Raw genomic sequence first — 16762 nt, 5'->3', positions numbered from 1 at the left:
TCATACTCCTCATTATTGTTAGGTTTTACGATAGTCCAAAATAATCTACTTCTAAGAAGCTCTGTTGTCTTTTCTTACCTGTTGTAGAGTGATGACTTCTACAGCATCCGTAAAAGGTCATGGGGACATTTTGGTCACATTTTCTATTGAATAGCAAATCAGTGTTGGAAAGAAATGCATCTTTTCTGCCTTTTCACTGACCAATCAGAAATAGAAACCATAGGTCAGAGGAGCTTTCAGAGTTATGCGGGGGGTGGGGGCTTATTGGTTAAAATCACCGAAAAATGGCTGATTTTACATGATTATTAACAAAGTGCATGGGGCTTCAGCCCCCAAAGCACCCCCCGGGACACGCCATTGGTAAACACCATCTGACTGGTCCATGCTGTGAGTTTTCTGAAAAGCCTATACCCTTTTCCATAACTTTCGGCTTGAGAATGACAACATGTTTGGTGAGAGTGCCCCCACCACTGGCTCAAAATCTTCAAAGAAGTCTTTTTCGCTAGAAAAGTGCACAATTTCTAAACAAAACATGCTATGGTCATGACCTGCACTTGTTACTATACTTGATATTCTCAGCAATTGTAACAATATTTCTAATTAGATTCAGCAGCATTGAAAAAAAAATCAAGAAAACTAGAAAGAAATGGGTACCAATCACTCTGATACAAGTTGTATAAATTTCAAACATCAAAGTATTTTCTTATACCCAGCTGAAATGCTAAAACATTAAAAGTCCCATCACACTTTTAATGATGGAAAGAGTCACAATATTTTACAGTAATTTCCCATGAGCATACATGAGTTCAACAAACTGCACCAAAATAACTTTTGCAATGGAATTACTTAACATCCTTGCACTACTTTTTAAAGGGATTTTTTCCCAATAGATGATGCTCGCTTGGCACACCCCTATTTGGGTTAAGTATATACTTCTGCACCAACATCATGTACATATTTCGAAGCAGTTTGTGTTATTTCAAGTTCATGTTAAGCTTCATACATATACTCAAAAGCTCAAGTTTCCTCCGTTCCTCTCTTTTTCACACTTTTCGGTTTCTCAATGTTGACAGTTTCTTGTCCAATAGATGGCGCTTGGCACATCCCTATTTGGGTTAAACAAAGCACAAAATCTTCACCTGCTGGAAAATTTCATGAATTTTGCGAGAGCAATTGATTAGCAAAATTTTCTTGCACCCAAATATTTGTTCTTCTTATACGAGTGCCTTTAAGGGAATGTACGAATTAATGAAAATTCCATGCCACAGAAACATGGGTTCTCTCCCAAAATGTGAAATTTAAATACCTCAAAATACTTCTGCACCAACATCTTCAAACAGGTGGTGTATTTCAAGTCTATGTAAAACTTCATACATATACTCCAAAGCTCAGATTCATTCCTTCCTCTCTTTTTTATACTCAATCTGTATGTCTAACTGCCTTTCTAAAATTACTAAACAACTTGCACTACTTTTTAGGTTTTGCACTACTTTTTAGGTTTTCTTGATGTTGACACTTTTTGGTCCGATAGATGTTTGGTACACCCCTATTTGGGTTAAGTACACTACTGTACCAACATCATGTGCACATTTTTGAACCAGGTTGCGTTATTTCAAGTCCATGTTAAGCTTTTCAACATGCTCTTAATAGCCCAGTTTCCTTCCTTCCTTTCTTTTTCGCTCTCTCACTCTCTCTCTCGCTACATGTATATGTCTCACTCCATCTCTCTAATTTTGTTCACACTAAAGTTTGTTCGGCTTACAATTTGCAAAAATCATTCAGTTTTGTTACTGCACGTGTTAATCAAGTCAAAACTATCGCTTGCATATATTCATATAAGCTTGCACCAGCTATGCATTACACAACTGGAGTACAAGTGCTCCGCCCAACTGTGTGCATGCCATTATGTTGCAAGTTTCATTTTTTTGCCAATTATCAGCAGAACAAACTTTACCTCCGTCTCTTTCTCTCTCCTCCCTCTCTATTTTGTCTCTTTCTGTCTTTGTATCTACCTGTTTCTCTGAATGTCCATCTGTCTGTTCCTCATGCACACACACCCCCACCCCCACCCACCACACTCCTCTCTCTCCCACAAACACCCCCACCCCACACACCCTCTCTTTTATTAATCCCATCACCATACTACATTTTCACAATTGAACAAGAACAATTCCAGCATGCATCCAAAAGGTTTCAAAGATGAGTAGAAAGCTGTAGTGACTTTCTGTTCTAAACAGATTAAGTGTAGAGTTGATGGTTTTGATTAAGTAGTTTTAAGTACTAATTTGACACACTTTTTAAGATATCTAAGATACAATGTAGACAACTAAAACTGTTACAAGTGTAATGAGAAAATGTTAAGTGATTAAAAAAAACTCCCACCACCACCGCCGCCACCATTACTATGAAACAATAACAAGGTTTAGTTGGACGTGGAGTGCTATGTGGTTACCATCCACAAAGTGTGGTTGCAATATTGAGCCCATGCAAAATCCACTTGATGTGCATGATATCCACATACACCAGGCACAAAAAGAAACTCGTCAGTTATATTCATCCCTGTTGTTCAATAACTTGATAATTTTGGATTATTCTGAAATATACATTTTGTTAATTGGACTTTGCTTTCTCATCATATGACACCCTGATCGTGAAAAACGAACAAGAATTGACCAAGATATGCGCCTCCAAAGCCTCAAACCCCAAAATCGAAAGTTGCATTTTCAACGATTTTCAATGGGAACGCATCGTTGTATTGCACACAAGCACCACGGGCCAATCAATAAAACACACAGTGTAACAGGCACAATTGAATCGTTAAAATTGCAACTTTTCATTTTGGGCTTTGAGAGTTTGGAGGCGCATATCTTGGTCAATTCTTGCTCAATGTTCATGAACAGGGTGTCAAATGAGAAAGAAAGTCCAATTAACAAAATGTATATTTCAGAATAATCCAAAATTATCATTATTGAACAGCAAGATGAATATAACTGACGAAGTTTCTTTTTGTGCCTGATGTAGTACTCCCCATCCACATCTTACTGAAAACCTCACTTATGTATTAATTACTGTACAAGTGCAGATGATTTCAACAACTTTTTGTAACTAAACAGATATCAAGTTTTTAAGGAAACTGAAAATGTCCACCACCAGTTTTTTGTTGTTGTTCACGATACAGATCATCACTCACACAAACCACATGCACTCCAATTTGTGTAAAGCCAAGAAGAATCTTAACTAAGAGTGGAAAGTAAAACAGTTGTAATTTCTCTATGTGTGTGTGGGTGGGGAAGGGCGGTATGTATGGGGGTGTGTTTGTTGTGTGGGTGGGGAGGGGAGGTATGTATGGGGGTGTGATTGTCTATCTGCAGTTGCGGCTCCAGGAATATTTTTGGAGGGGGCATGGGGGAAGTGAATTTCAGGGGTGGGGACAAAACCAACCAAAAAGTGGAAATTTGTGTGATTTTGGAGTTAAAAGTGAAGAAGTGAAGGAGGGGGTGAGAAGAAAAATATATGGCAGGAAAATGCTCCCCTTGCCCCCCCCCATCTATACTCCTATGTGGGAGATTAAGGTCAAATCTTAAACAGAGGGTATATGGATTTCAACTGGAACAGCCCAAAACTGAAATGTCACAATTTTCATGTGTAAAATCCAAAGGACCGTGGCTGGGAAGAGAAGAGATCGTGCCTACCCCGTGACCATTTGTGTGGGCCTTTGCGGTCGCTCTTCTAGTGGCTGGGAGGGAAGACGGGTAGACGTGTGTGTCTGGGTGTACATATGTCTATGTGATTGCAAAGATACTAAAAAATAAATGTATGTTTCAAATCCACCACCATATTTCCCTAACAGAAATCCCAGACAAATAATTCCTACTACACACATATCATGAGTCAAGTCGGGTGTAACAAATGATATATTTCCTATAGAGTGGGTGGAAATCAATAAAATATTTAGAATACCACATTCTACCAGTTTTGTGCAGAGAAATAAACATCTCAAAAAAAGTAACTAACCCCCCTTAAACATTGGCCATTATTCAAAAAGGGGCAATTGTATTGCAAATCTGAAAAATGCGTTGGAAGCAGAATTTATTTCTGCGCATTTGGACACCTCATTTGATACGATAGCCCAGAAAACAATAAAACACCGGTCAATTTAATGTAGTGAGGTTCAGATTTGAAAGTTGCACTTGCATACAAATTTTTACAATACAAAAACACTCAGATATCATTACACAGATTTCCTTCCATTACACTGAATGCAAAATCAATAGAATTTACTGCAACTTTCAAATCTTGGGTTACATTGATTTAAATGTACGCTATGACGTCAATATGTAGTCAATTGCTACAAACGAGGTGTCAAAATGTGCAGAAATAAATGCTGCTTCCAACGCATTTAACAGATTTGTAATACAATCAGCCGTTTTTGAATAATGGTCATTATTTAAGGGGGGTCAGTTACTTTTTTTGAGATGTTTATATCATCCATCCATGGAGGTATATAATTATATAACTCCATGATCCATCGCTATATTGGTTTGTGATGAAATGAACAACTTGAGCCATTCATGTGGATTTTAATAGTGATGAGAAAAAGAGAAAGAATTTGAAATAAAATAAATGAGGCTTACCTTAGTTACATCATCTGACTCTGCCTATACAAGTATATTATATAAAATTATGTCATTTTAAAAGAATAATTGGACATAAATATATGATGGTTTGTATCTGCATCAGGTTTTGATTTTACATCTTCAAATTGAGCAGTACATGTCAAAATTTTGAGATGCATAACATAAGATCAAGTTTGAGTAATATTATTACTTGACAATCATGAAATAAGCTACAAATGTGTTTTATTTTTAAAAAAACCGCAGTGATTTATAGTGCGCTACGCACAGGCACAACGCCTAGACGTTGATCAACAAGCCTCAGCACACTTTACAGGTTGTTGCTGACCACTACGGCCCCACATCATTCCATAAACCATTTAACAACAAATCAGGGACTTTGCTGCTACAAGAGCGCACACCCTAGACATTCCACAATTAACCATCGCAACCAGGATCAGCTCCCCGAGTTTCGTACGGGTTACAACAAGACAATTAGCAGCAAGATCCTTGTCCAGGGGAATTTCAAGCTAACTCAAAAAACAGGAGTATTTTCAAGTAAAAGATTGTGGGACTTATTATTGGAGCGTCAAATTTCAGGATGGTAATGAGAAATATATGATCTATTAAATGATACCAAAAACTCATTACCAATGAGAAAAATCGGAGGGATGATGCTGTCGATTGGGTTACGGACCTTTCAAGGGGTATTTCATGATTTTCATTTTAGCATCCTCTTTTCAGCTTACAGCACATCTTGTCCAGTTTACATAGTCAAGAATATTAAATGAAACGATTTTTCCAAAATTAAAAGGTTTTTGCCCTGACAAGATGGAAAATTTACTTCTCAATGCATATATGTTTAAATATATATACTGTAAAACACTTTAATTTCACGGCAACTTAATTGGCGAATTGGCAAGAATTAGTCATCTTTTTATGGCAATTTGAATTCATGAATTTGCATCCTCTTGCTAAAAACCATTATAAATGTACTATTTAGCGGTAATTAAATTTAGCGATTGAAGGTGCCAGCAAAATTAGTGAAATTAAATTGCTAGAGAAATTAAGTTGTTTTACAGTATTAAAAGCCACTCATATCAAATTATTAAGCAATTGAAACTGCACACTCCATTGTATTATAAAATATAATGCAAAAACATCCCATCTGCAATTAAAATAAAATGATACTGCGAGACAGTAACTTTTCATGACGCTAGTCAATATTCAAAAGTCCTTTACATTTAAACAAACATACGAACAGCTGGGATATGACATCAGGTATTTACGGAAGCAATTTATAAATAATTGCGGTTAAATTGACATTCATGATAATAGCTTCATTCATGGAAAAAACAATACAATGCATTTTTACCAGAAAATTTCTTTTAATATCCCTTAAAATGGAATATTCGTGTGGGAAGAGGGATAAGCCCACATGGCATATCATTGAGTCGTCATCACTCAAATACACACACAGATTGTTTAAAAAATGGCTTTAAATTATGGCTGATGATGATAACTTGGGCCATTCCATTTAAAATACATACACCTCTATAATGGAAGACATGACCTTAATCTCCCACACAGGGTGTAAATTTTAAATGGAGTCACCCATTCAGGTAACCCCAATTTGAAATTCAAACTCCCTGTGTGGAATATTAAGGTCATGTTTTCCATAGGGGTGTATGGATTTTCAATGGAACAGCCCATTATACAGGAGGAGGTGGTTTTTATTCATCTTGCAGCAATAGGGACACATAATTCACCGAAGAGAATGGTATGACACTTTGAAGAGGTGGGAATGATAGGAAATTTAAAATAATTATTTCATTCTTCAAGAACCAGTAATTTTTAAGTCATTAGGCATAAAACTACAAAAACCAAAATGTATGATGCATATTTTCATTTTATGTTATTTAAAATTATTATTATTTATCCCCCACTGGCAGTCACAGCAGACTACACACTGATCACGAAGGATCACATGATAGCGATTCCGCATTACTGGTGATTGTGCAAACACTACTAGCGATTCAGTTGTCGTAAGTGTGACTGAAATGTTGACCCGAGTTCAACTGCTCGATATAGTGGGTAGTCGCTTTCCTGATAGGACAACAACCAAAAATGGGCTATTCCGGTTGAAATCCATACACCCCTATGGAAGACATGACCTTAATCTCCCACACAGGGGTGTAGATTTCAAATGGATTGTGCAAATCCAGCCAGACCCGCAAAATGAAAGACACACAAAATGATCAAATATGCATTGCACATATGGTGTAGGATTGAGCAACCGCAAAATTAAAAGTGCTAAAAGTTCACTTTGCTTTCAAATTGTAAAAATATCTGTATGTAATTTTGGCTGACATAGTCTGCAGAGTGGGAAATTTGTGCAAGGTTTTAATTTTCGCTCTTTTCACAGCTAATTTCATAACCGTGAATTTATAATTCCGCCAAAAAATTCATATGCAACTGTTTATAATTACGAATACAAGAAACCGCAAAACAGTTCAAATTGTGAAAAACTAATACCACAAAAATATCACGCTCTACAGTATGCGAATATCGGATGGACTGATACTCTATAACCTATATGGGCTGCTCAGTGCCAGAAGTGGGTAAGTACAATAGCTGCCCTGTGAACATTTGGCAATTTACACACAGTATATTGTACTCAACTACACGTAGCAACTACACATGGCAGCTATTGCACCTACTCACTTCTGGCACTGAGCAGTCAATATCTAACCATTCATGCGACCATTCATAATTTCCTAACAGATGGTACAGGTTATTTCAACCACTCTGTGACAGAAGACCTAATTGTCTTTTTGTGTTTTAATTAATCATTATACTTCAATTCACTGGATTATGCTGTACTCAAAATTCAAATTATTAAATTATAAACAGAATGTATTCCTGTTAGAAACCTACCATGCCTATAAATATGAAAATAGCAGAAGTATTTTCAGTCTTTGTTAATATGAATGAGCTCATACAAGGTGTATCAAAATGATTGGTACCCATCAGTTTTTGGTGTTTATAGAGGTTATCTGTGTTCTATAAGCTGCATATCCTATCAGCGACTGCTATACCTTGTTTAGTATTTTCAAAAGAAGTACCTGCATGTGCAATCATGACTGTTACAAAATTAAGCCCGCCAAAGCCATGCAAGTAACTCTGAGGTCGTGCATTGAGTTGGTTTGAATGAGGAATACTACGGGAACTAGCGCCTTTTGTTAGAAGTCACACATGAGTAGTGTGGATAACCTCTATTGGCAAGCCTGCTTCTTCAGTGCAACATTGTATCCCCTTCAAATGCCCTGGATACATAGTTTTATAATTATAATATAACATTTGTCTATGAATAAGGTAGCTCCTATGTTTCATTTAGATGTGGCAGTCTTGTCTATAATCACTGGAACCTGATGGGTACCAATCATCTTGATACAGCCTGTACTATAAGGTGAGCAGTACCTTCATCATATTAAGCTGAACAATTAGGTGGAAGACAGAGATGTTTTATACCTGAAAATCATGCAATATTATTTCAATAAAATAAATAATGAAATTGTTGTAAAAATGCCAAAATAATCAAACAAACATTGGAAATCAAGAGTCACCTTAGGAATTTAACTGCAGGGCACATTGCAGTTTTCATGGCCTTTGGTATCACAGATCAATAATTAATCAATAAATTACATGTACATACATGATATGTATGTCTAATTAACATTGATTGTATCTATAATTATGTACTCTTATGCAATCATTCTCTGTGCTAACATGACGAACATTAATTATGAGATGCATTAGCTCCTGTCATTAATTTCCTTGGCATTATTTCTATTTTCAGACATACATGCATTTTGTGAATATGTCAAAGATGTTACCTACTGCAGATAGCAAAAATCATTTCCAATAATTATTTGGGTCAAAAGTGCTATCTACTAAAGATAGCAAAATTGAATTGTCTGATGATGCTATCTACTGAAGATAGCAACAATGGATTACATTAGCCCAATGATACTATCTACTGGAGATAGCATTCTTGGATTGCAATTTATTATTTGGATAGAGGATGCCATCTACTGAAGATAGCATTCTTGGATTGCAAGTTATTATTCAATTCAATTTTATTTTTTTCTCTCTCATATAACAATATATATCATAAAGCAAGATATTACATATTAAGGCCTAAAAAAAATTGTTTGATTGGCGTAACCCGACCTACCCTAAAATTAGGCCCGACCCTAACTTTTTTTATTTTTTTTTTGCAAAAAAAAATAATAAAATTTAATAAAATTAAATATAAATAAATAAATTTTTCAAAAAAAAAGAAAAAAAAAGAAAAAAAAAAAGGAAGGGGAAAAAAACACCATAAAAAGTAAAAAAAAAAAAAAAAAAAAAAAAAATGCCGACCTACCTACCCTAAAAAAAAAATTATGTTACGCCAATCAAACAATTTTTTTTTTAGGCCTAATTAAAGTTTAGTAAATACAAGATATTATAAATATAAATATTATTTGGGTAGAGGATGCTATCTACTGAAGATAGCAAATACATGTATGTATTGCAACTTATTAATTTGTGTGGCTACTATATATCAAAGATAGTGTATTAGCATTCTTGGATTCCAATTTATTTTTTGATCTACTGAAGATAGCAGAAATGGATTGCAGCTTATTGCTTGGGCCAAAAATGCTATCTACTAAAGATAGCAAAAATGGATTGCAACTTATAATTTGGATGGAGGATGCTATTTACTGAAGATATCAAAAATGAATTGCAATTTCTTATTTGGTCTGATTATGCTATCTACTGAAGATAGCAAAAATTGTATAGCAACTTATTACTTGGACCAAGGATACTATCTACTGAAGACAACATAAAAGCCTTCACAACATCACACAAAAACTGGTATTATGTAAAAGATTGAAAGCACCTGGACATGATTTCCCCTTACAGACCTCTCACACCACATATATTTACACTATCATCAAGCCTAGATGTAAATTTATGCAACACAATAATACCTTTGCTTAACTTGTGACCTTTCAATACCACTGAGAAATTACCAGTGTGCAATCAGAGTATCCGTAATGATCAGAGCTCTAACAAATAAATCTATTCTATGCTGGGTTGTATAGCTTGACATTTTGTTGTCAAAATATCTAGCCATATTGCCACAATTTAGTTTTTAAGGGGTCTAGTCCATACAAGCTCCCGCCCACAACTTCGTACCAATTAAATTTCATCGATATACTTCGAATATCTAAAATAAAAAAGAGGGGTCACAGAGTTAGTTTTCGAGAAATAACCATTTTAAAAAGGCCGTTTTGGGGGAAAATTAGTAAAGGCGTCTATGGGAAAATGGAAATTTTAGACATATTTTCGATTATAACAAAAAATCTACCACAACAATTTTGCTGATTTTTGGATATAATATGCGACTGATAGGATGTTTCATTTTAAAAGCTAATACAAAATGGGGTCACCGAGTTACTTTTTTTCACAATTTGAGCATAATGGCATATTTTTTTTTTTTTTTTTCTAGTGCGACATCATAGCGCGTCACTCGCGAAAATCTTGTCGTGGCTCATATGCGCTAAATTGTCCGTGTATAAACTACAAGGGAAGTTGAATACGTATTATTGGCTACATCTCAAAATCAATATCAGCGACAAAACGACTCATTTAGCTTGATCCTAACTCATTTAGCTTGCTGTTAACCAGAAACTGCAAAATGACACAGTTTATGTGTTTCCCTAGTTTTCTGTCAAAATGGAAACATTTTAGCAAACTCTGCATTGACTTGTAACCCGACAAATACAGTTTTCACTCATGTGTGACCCAATTCTGCAAACTATCCTCAAATATATATAACCAAATTACAACATCTCATGAGCAAATACAGGAAGCTTCGAGAACATGCATTGTACATATCGGTACTCACGCAAAATGTTTAAGCTTTGATCTGTCCTGACTACCAAGAGAGTTTAATATCGGAATATAAGCACATTAATCACTTGCAATGCAAGGATCATATCCCGGCTACACACATCTACACACATATTAAAAAATTTTGATAAATTATTTCCTGCCATGTTGCTAATATTACTAAGAGTTAAGAAAGGGTCGGTCAGATTGGATGTCTTATTTGACAAAGCAGGGTTGATGATTTTTTGAAGTTTTAAAAAAATCAGATTTTTTTTATTTAAATCAATTTATCTTTTATTTAAATCGATTTTTTTGATTTTTTTTTCAATTCCAAGAACTGCTATACTCCATAATAAGTTCAAAAGAGACCAGTGGAATGCTAGACATATATGCAATACTATCAGGTATTTACAAATATTCAAAACGTAATTTATGTGAAAAATTGGCAAAAAAATCATAGGGAAAAACCTGTTGATTTCTGCACCTTGAAGATGAATTTTTAGCAATAGATAAAGTGACATCATAGAGGTATTTTAATTGTATCCAAAAGTTGTAGAAACATCAGGAATAAAGTAAAACAGTCAATTTAAGAAAGAAATTAACTTACATTTATAAAAAATGAAAGTCAGTGATTTTTTAAAAACATCAATTGATTTAAATCTCGATTTGAATCAAACAACCCTGTGACAAAGTAACGGGCAAACAGACTGGCTGAAAAATAAGAGGGAGGGAGAGAAGAAGAAAACAGAAAAGAGACAGATAGACTTCACTATTGGGACAGAATCTGAAGAAAATAAAGACAAACAGAGGGAGACAGTGAGTGGGAGGCAGAGAAAAGAGAGAGAGACGGAAAGACAAACAACTATACAGAATATGCGAGAGTAAAATTTCAAACACCTCAGTTTAATTATGCATAATTCTGATTCAACGCTTTTTACAGCTGGTAAAACTGAAGCAGCAATAAAACCTTTGCAAGGCAAATTAAGGTCAATAAAAGCGGCACTGAAATTGATCCTCATTTAACGATATCGGTTCTAAATAAGCCACACTGTGCCAAGCTGTTCATAATTTTCATTTTTTAAAGCGTCTTTAGATGAGACCCACAGGAAAATGAACCAGATCTATATCTAGCAAAAATAAAGCACTCAAGCTATATGTAGAGCACAGAGAGATAAGTTGAGTGTCTTATCTCCACTTGAAAATGATATGACCATTAACACTATTAGTATTATGCTAACACAGTCTCAATGCTAGTGGCATCGTTCGCAAACTTCTATTCAACAAACATAGCTCAAAATCTGACCTCAAGTTGTAGAGTATGAGTTTTTGTACCCAACACATTCAAAGGTCATTTTATGACTATATAAGCATATTGGGGTTACAGAACTGTGTCCTGACAGATGAGCATGTTAGCGATCCGAGTGCAAATATGATCCAACAGTCTCATTGCTACTGGCACAGTTCATTAACCCCACACAACAACCCTATCTCAAAATCTGACCTCAAGTGGTAGAGTATGAGTTTTTGTACCCAACACATTAAAAGGTCATTCTATGACTGTAATACCCTAGGGGTTGAAGTACTATGTCCTGACTATGAGCATGTTTGACTGAGTGTAAATATAACCCAATCTGGTACACTAGGGCAAACGTCGGAAATAACAAAATTGATCCAACTTATTGTCAGTAAAAAAGCTTGTCATTGCGACTCCCGGAGCTTTACATGTGGTTATATTTTAAAGTGATATTAAAAGAGTATATCTACAAAAATACCTCACATGAAGTTATCATTACCGACTCGTTACCACGGTAACTGTGTTTGACCTGAGCAGTGCTCCATCCCTGATCAGCGCTCCATCCCTGATCAGCATCCTTGTGATGTGCAAACCAGTGATTCCTATAATACTGATTCTTATTTCCAATTTCAATAACCATTTCATTACTATTCAACTCCGTGCATGGAAAGCACAATCAGAGTACTGACTTAAATTACATCAGGTCAACCATCACTACTGTAATGTGTACAATAGTATTTATGTATTTGTGTACTAAATAGAGGTCACCATATTGGAGTTTACTCTAAATCATATAAAACCATATTTATTGTAAAAATCCAGAAATCTAGAAAAATCCAGACAAATCACAGTACTATGCAAATTTTAATTTAAACCTATTTTGGATTGTGACAGACTCATAGTTGTGGGGATTCGACATTCCTCCCATACAACAAGTCTGTTTTACCTTCCTATCTTCCAGTCTATATTATGCAGTACCCATTTATACACCTGGGTGGAGAAAGGCAATTGTGGTTAAGAGCCTTGTCTAAGGGTACAACATCACAGCACCATCGCCAGGGTTCCAACCTCAGAACCTGCCACCCTCCGTTTACGAGTCACAGCCTGTACCCCTAAGGCCACCATGCTTGCCCAACTACATAAAATACCCATTTTTTGGTCAATGTTACATTCAAATTGACTTGAAGACACCTCAATGCAACATTCGACAAAATCTGCATATTGAGACTTTGGTAAGTGCAAACTAGGCTTCATAATATAAGTTGTAAAAAAACATCGAAGGGCAGTTAGTAAGCTCTCTTGAATATTTCCTCTATAATACAATTTACATGTGGTCAAAGTGAACGACAATTATTATGCAAAATCTCTGGCAACAGGTCTAAAACAAAACAAGTATCACCTTAATTTAATAAAAACTGGACATGCATCCTAAATCCAGTTTGACATCTGATGAGATAACGTCCACGAGCGAGTAATTAAATTTGCGCCCTAGCGGATTTTCTCTGATTCTGCAAACACGTTCAAATAGGTTATCTGAAATGGGCGTGATTCAGGATGATTCCCACGACTATCCTGCCGGACATACGTGTTGTTTCATCCATCCCATATGGACATGATGTTTAACTTTATATGGCCTCAACTAGATAATGCTTGCTGTTTTTGTCTTCTCACCCATATAATTGTTTCTTTTTTCTATTTTTTCCTTACATCTATTTGATAAAAAAAATAATTAGATTAATTGTTGAAGTCATCATTTCTTTTTTGGCATTGTGTTGGTTGCTGCCTTTAATATCCTATATTGAAGATTTCTTTAAACTTTTCAAAACAATACTGTCTATTCTCCTGGCTGGAAACCAAATAAATCTTTTGAAATGTAATGTTTTTTATTGAAGCATTTTACCTGCTACATTCCATTTAAAAAAAGATAATATTGCTATCTACTAAAGATAGCTCTTTGACTTGCTGTAAGAGCAACCTTTTGCTATCTTCTTCCTTGAAGGTGGTGGCCCAATTATAACAACCATTGAAATTTTAAGCTTTTCATTGAAGCATCTTTTTACCTGTTACATTCCATTAAGGACAATATTGCTATTTACTGAAGATAGCTCTTTGCATGTTCTAAGAACAACCTTTTGCTATCTTCTTTTGATTTCCTTTCTTAAAGGTGGTGACCTGATTAATAACCTTTGAAATTTTAAGCTTTTCATTTAAGCATCTTTTTACCTGTTACATTCCATTAGGCTGAGTTCACATAGAAGTATACGGTATACGGTATTCGCTATACGAAATACGCTCATTCGATCAGGCTGAGTTCATATTGGAGTATACTATGTGAACTCAGCCTGATCGAATGAGCGTATTTCGTATAGCGAATATGTCAGTTTACCCATTTTCTTCGTCTTATCAAATGCTTGTATCTTTACTTCTTGAGGTCACATTGCATTCAATGAGGTGTCATAATGTGCAGAATTAGATAGTGCATCTATTAAAAAAATGAATTTACCCACATATGGTTTAGGTTTTTAAAATTTGGACGGTATCGCTGCACTAAAATCGCTTACGCTTGATTCCCACTATACTATACTAAACGCAGGTATACGGCCTTTTCGAATAGCTCTTATGTGACCCGGTACTATGAAATTACCTTGTTCGAATTAAGCTATACTGCGTGCACCTACAAAGCGTGCAATATACCCGAATAGTATACTTCTATGCGATCGTAGCCTTATGTGACCGGTACTATGGAATTGCCTTGCTCGATTTAAGCTATACGCGTGCACTTGCAAAACGTGCACCGTATACCCGAATAGTATACTTCTATGTGAACGCAGCCTAAAGGACAATATTGCTATCTACTGAAGATAGCTCTTTCACATATTCTAACAGCAATCCTTTTGCTATCTTCTTCAGATTCCTTTTCTCAACCATCATGGCCATAATATGGTAAAAAAGTGAATCATCTAGTTACACCACTAACAATTTACTTTCCTTTGCTATGGTTGAAGTTAACTTTTTATTTGACTCATGTGGGAAAAAAAGTTGTAACATGGGCACATACAAGATACACCATTTTACCAGAAGGATTGATTTATTGAAACCTTATTTGAACTATTGCTTCCGAAGCTATATTTAATGAAAACTTGTTTGTCATCTTAATGAGATTCTACTTCATTAGTATTAATCATTTCTTTGCTATTTTCTCCCTCTTACGAAGAAAGCTCATTTCTCCCAAAGATATATTAAATGAAAACTTATTTTTAACTATTGCTTGTTTGCTTCTTCAGTTTCAATTTTTATTTTCTATTTTTGCCCTCTTACAAAGGAAACTCTTTTATCACAAATGTCAAAGGTGTCATTTATTTTGCTGTCTACTGAAGACAGCCTTTGTTCGTATTCATAATACAATATGACAAGTCTTAACTATCATTCTCAAGGATTTTTAACCCCCTGAGCACTACCTGCTGATCTAACATTGCCTCTGATTGCTCTATTACATGATATCTTCACTTTAATCCCCAATCAGAATGGAGCTTTGCAAATAATTCACCCCAATTTTTGCGTGTGGTGAAATTATTCCAACAATGTTGCTAATGGTCCAATTAAAATGAAAACATCTTTTGGCCAATCAGCAGGTAGTTCTCATGGGGTTAAACAATAATTTTCCAGCTCAGAGCATTAGTTGCCAACTTTTTTACAAACAATGTTCATCTTTTATCAGCGACTTTAAATGAGACTCTACACATGAACTCCGGTCATTGGCATTTACAGGATGCTAAGTCAATGCCACAGCCATATTGACTTTTTGTCTTCCCACAGCCACAAATTTATCATCAAAATTTCCAGACATTTCGGAAAAGGTTGATTTTGTTACCATCTCTATGTTTCCTCATTATAACATACCCAAAGTCAGTGTCACTATCCCGAGACACTGACAGATCGACTTTTAAGTCATCCCACCCACAGCTATGATACATCTCTAATGTTGTAGTTTCAGGCAATTTGTGCAACAATTAGTCATGATTGTTACCATATATGGTACGTTTTTTTTGTCTTTTTTTTTCTTCAAGTTGAATCAAACATGTATTCAATGCATCAACTGATGACAGTATTGACTTCTTCTCATTCAACAACCTGATCAGTTTACTTATCATATGTGTATGTTAATGCTCTGGCTATTCAGGAAATGTTTATACAGTCTACAGAAATCGAATCCTGTATATATTTCGACTGCTCAGTGCCAGAAGTGGGTAAGTGCAAATAGCTGCCATGTGTAGATGAGTACAATATACTGTGTGTAAATTGCCAAATGTGCACAGGGCAGCTATTGCACTTAACCACTTCTGGCACTGAGCAGTCAATTTGCTTGTTAGAATGGTATATCATTTTTGACCGGGGAGATACTCCGGGCCTCTGTGGCCTTCTTCAAGTTCAAGTTTATCTTGGAGATAGATATGCACTGCCATTTTGAAATAATATGTAACTGCAGCTTACATAAATTTAAATGTCATACACCAACACACATCAAATACTACATCGCATGGGTAACCACGGTAATGGGCTTTTTCCAGTTGAAATCCATACACCCCTATGGAAGACATGATCCTAATCTTCCACAGAGGGAGTATGAATTTTAAATGGAGTTCCCTGAATGGGTGACTCCATATGAAATCTACACCCCCTGTGTGGGCAACTAAAGTTATATCTTCCATAGGGCGAGTAATAAGTTTCACCTGGAATAAACCCAGTGGAGAGCATCAAATCCTTTACTTTCCAACATTTTACAAAATTTACTTATTTCTGTTGTCTGGTATTTGGTTGAGTAGATGATTTGGACAAATGAAGAAGGATAATGGTTTTGACATTTTGTTACAAAGGAAATAACAAGATATATTGAAACATATCGGTTTAATGC

The 16762-nt window shown here is 35.4% G+C and overlaps 1 protein-coding gene across 1 annotated transcript in view; it reads right to left on the bottom strand.

Annotated features, from left to right (window-relative positions):
• The window catches only part of LOC140168626 (MAP kinase-activating death domain protein-like), a 135355-nt gene that overhangs the window by 82708 nt on the left and 35885 nt on the right, over positions 1–16762 (bottom strand). Inside the window, 1 exon segment of the mRNA XM_072192030.1 lies at positions 4635–4658. Coding sequence (XP_072048131.1) covers positions 4635–4658 — 24 coding nt within the window.

This window comes from Amphiura filiformis, chromosome 13 (assembly GCF_039555335.1).
Source record: "Amphiura filiformis chromosome 13, Afil_fr2py, whole genome shotgun sequence".
Lineage (NCBI taxonomy): Eukaryota > Metazoa > Echinodermata > Ophiuroidea > Amphilepidida > Amphiuridae > Amphiura > Amphiura filiformis.
The sequence above is the reverse complement of the archived record's forward strand: the minus strand, read 5'-3'. Positions and strand labels throughout refer to the sequence as shown.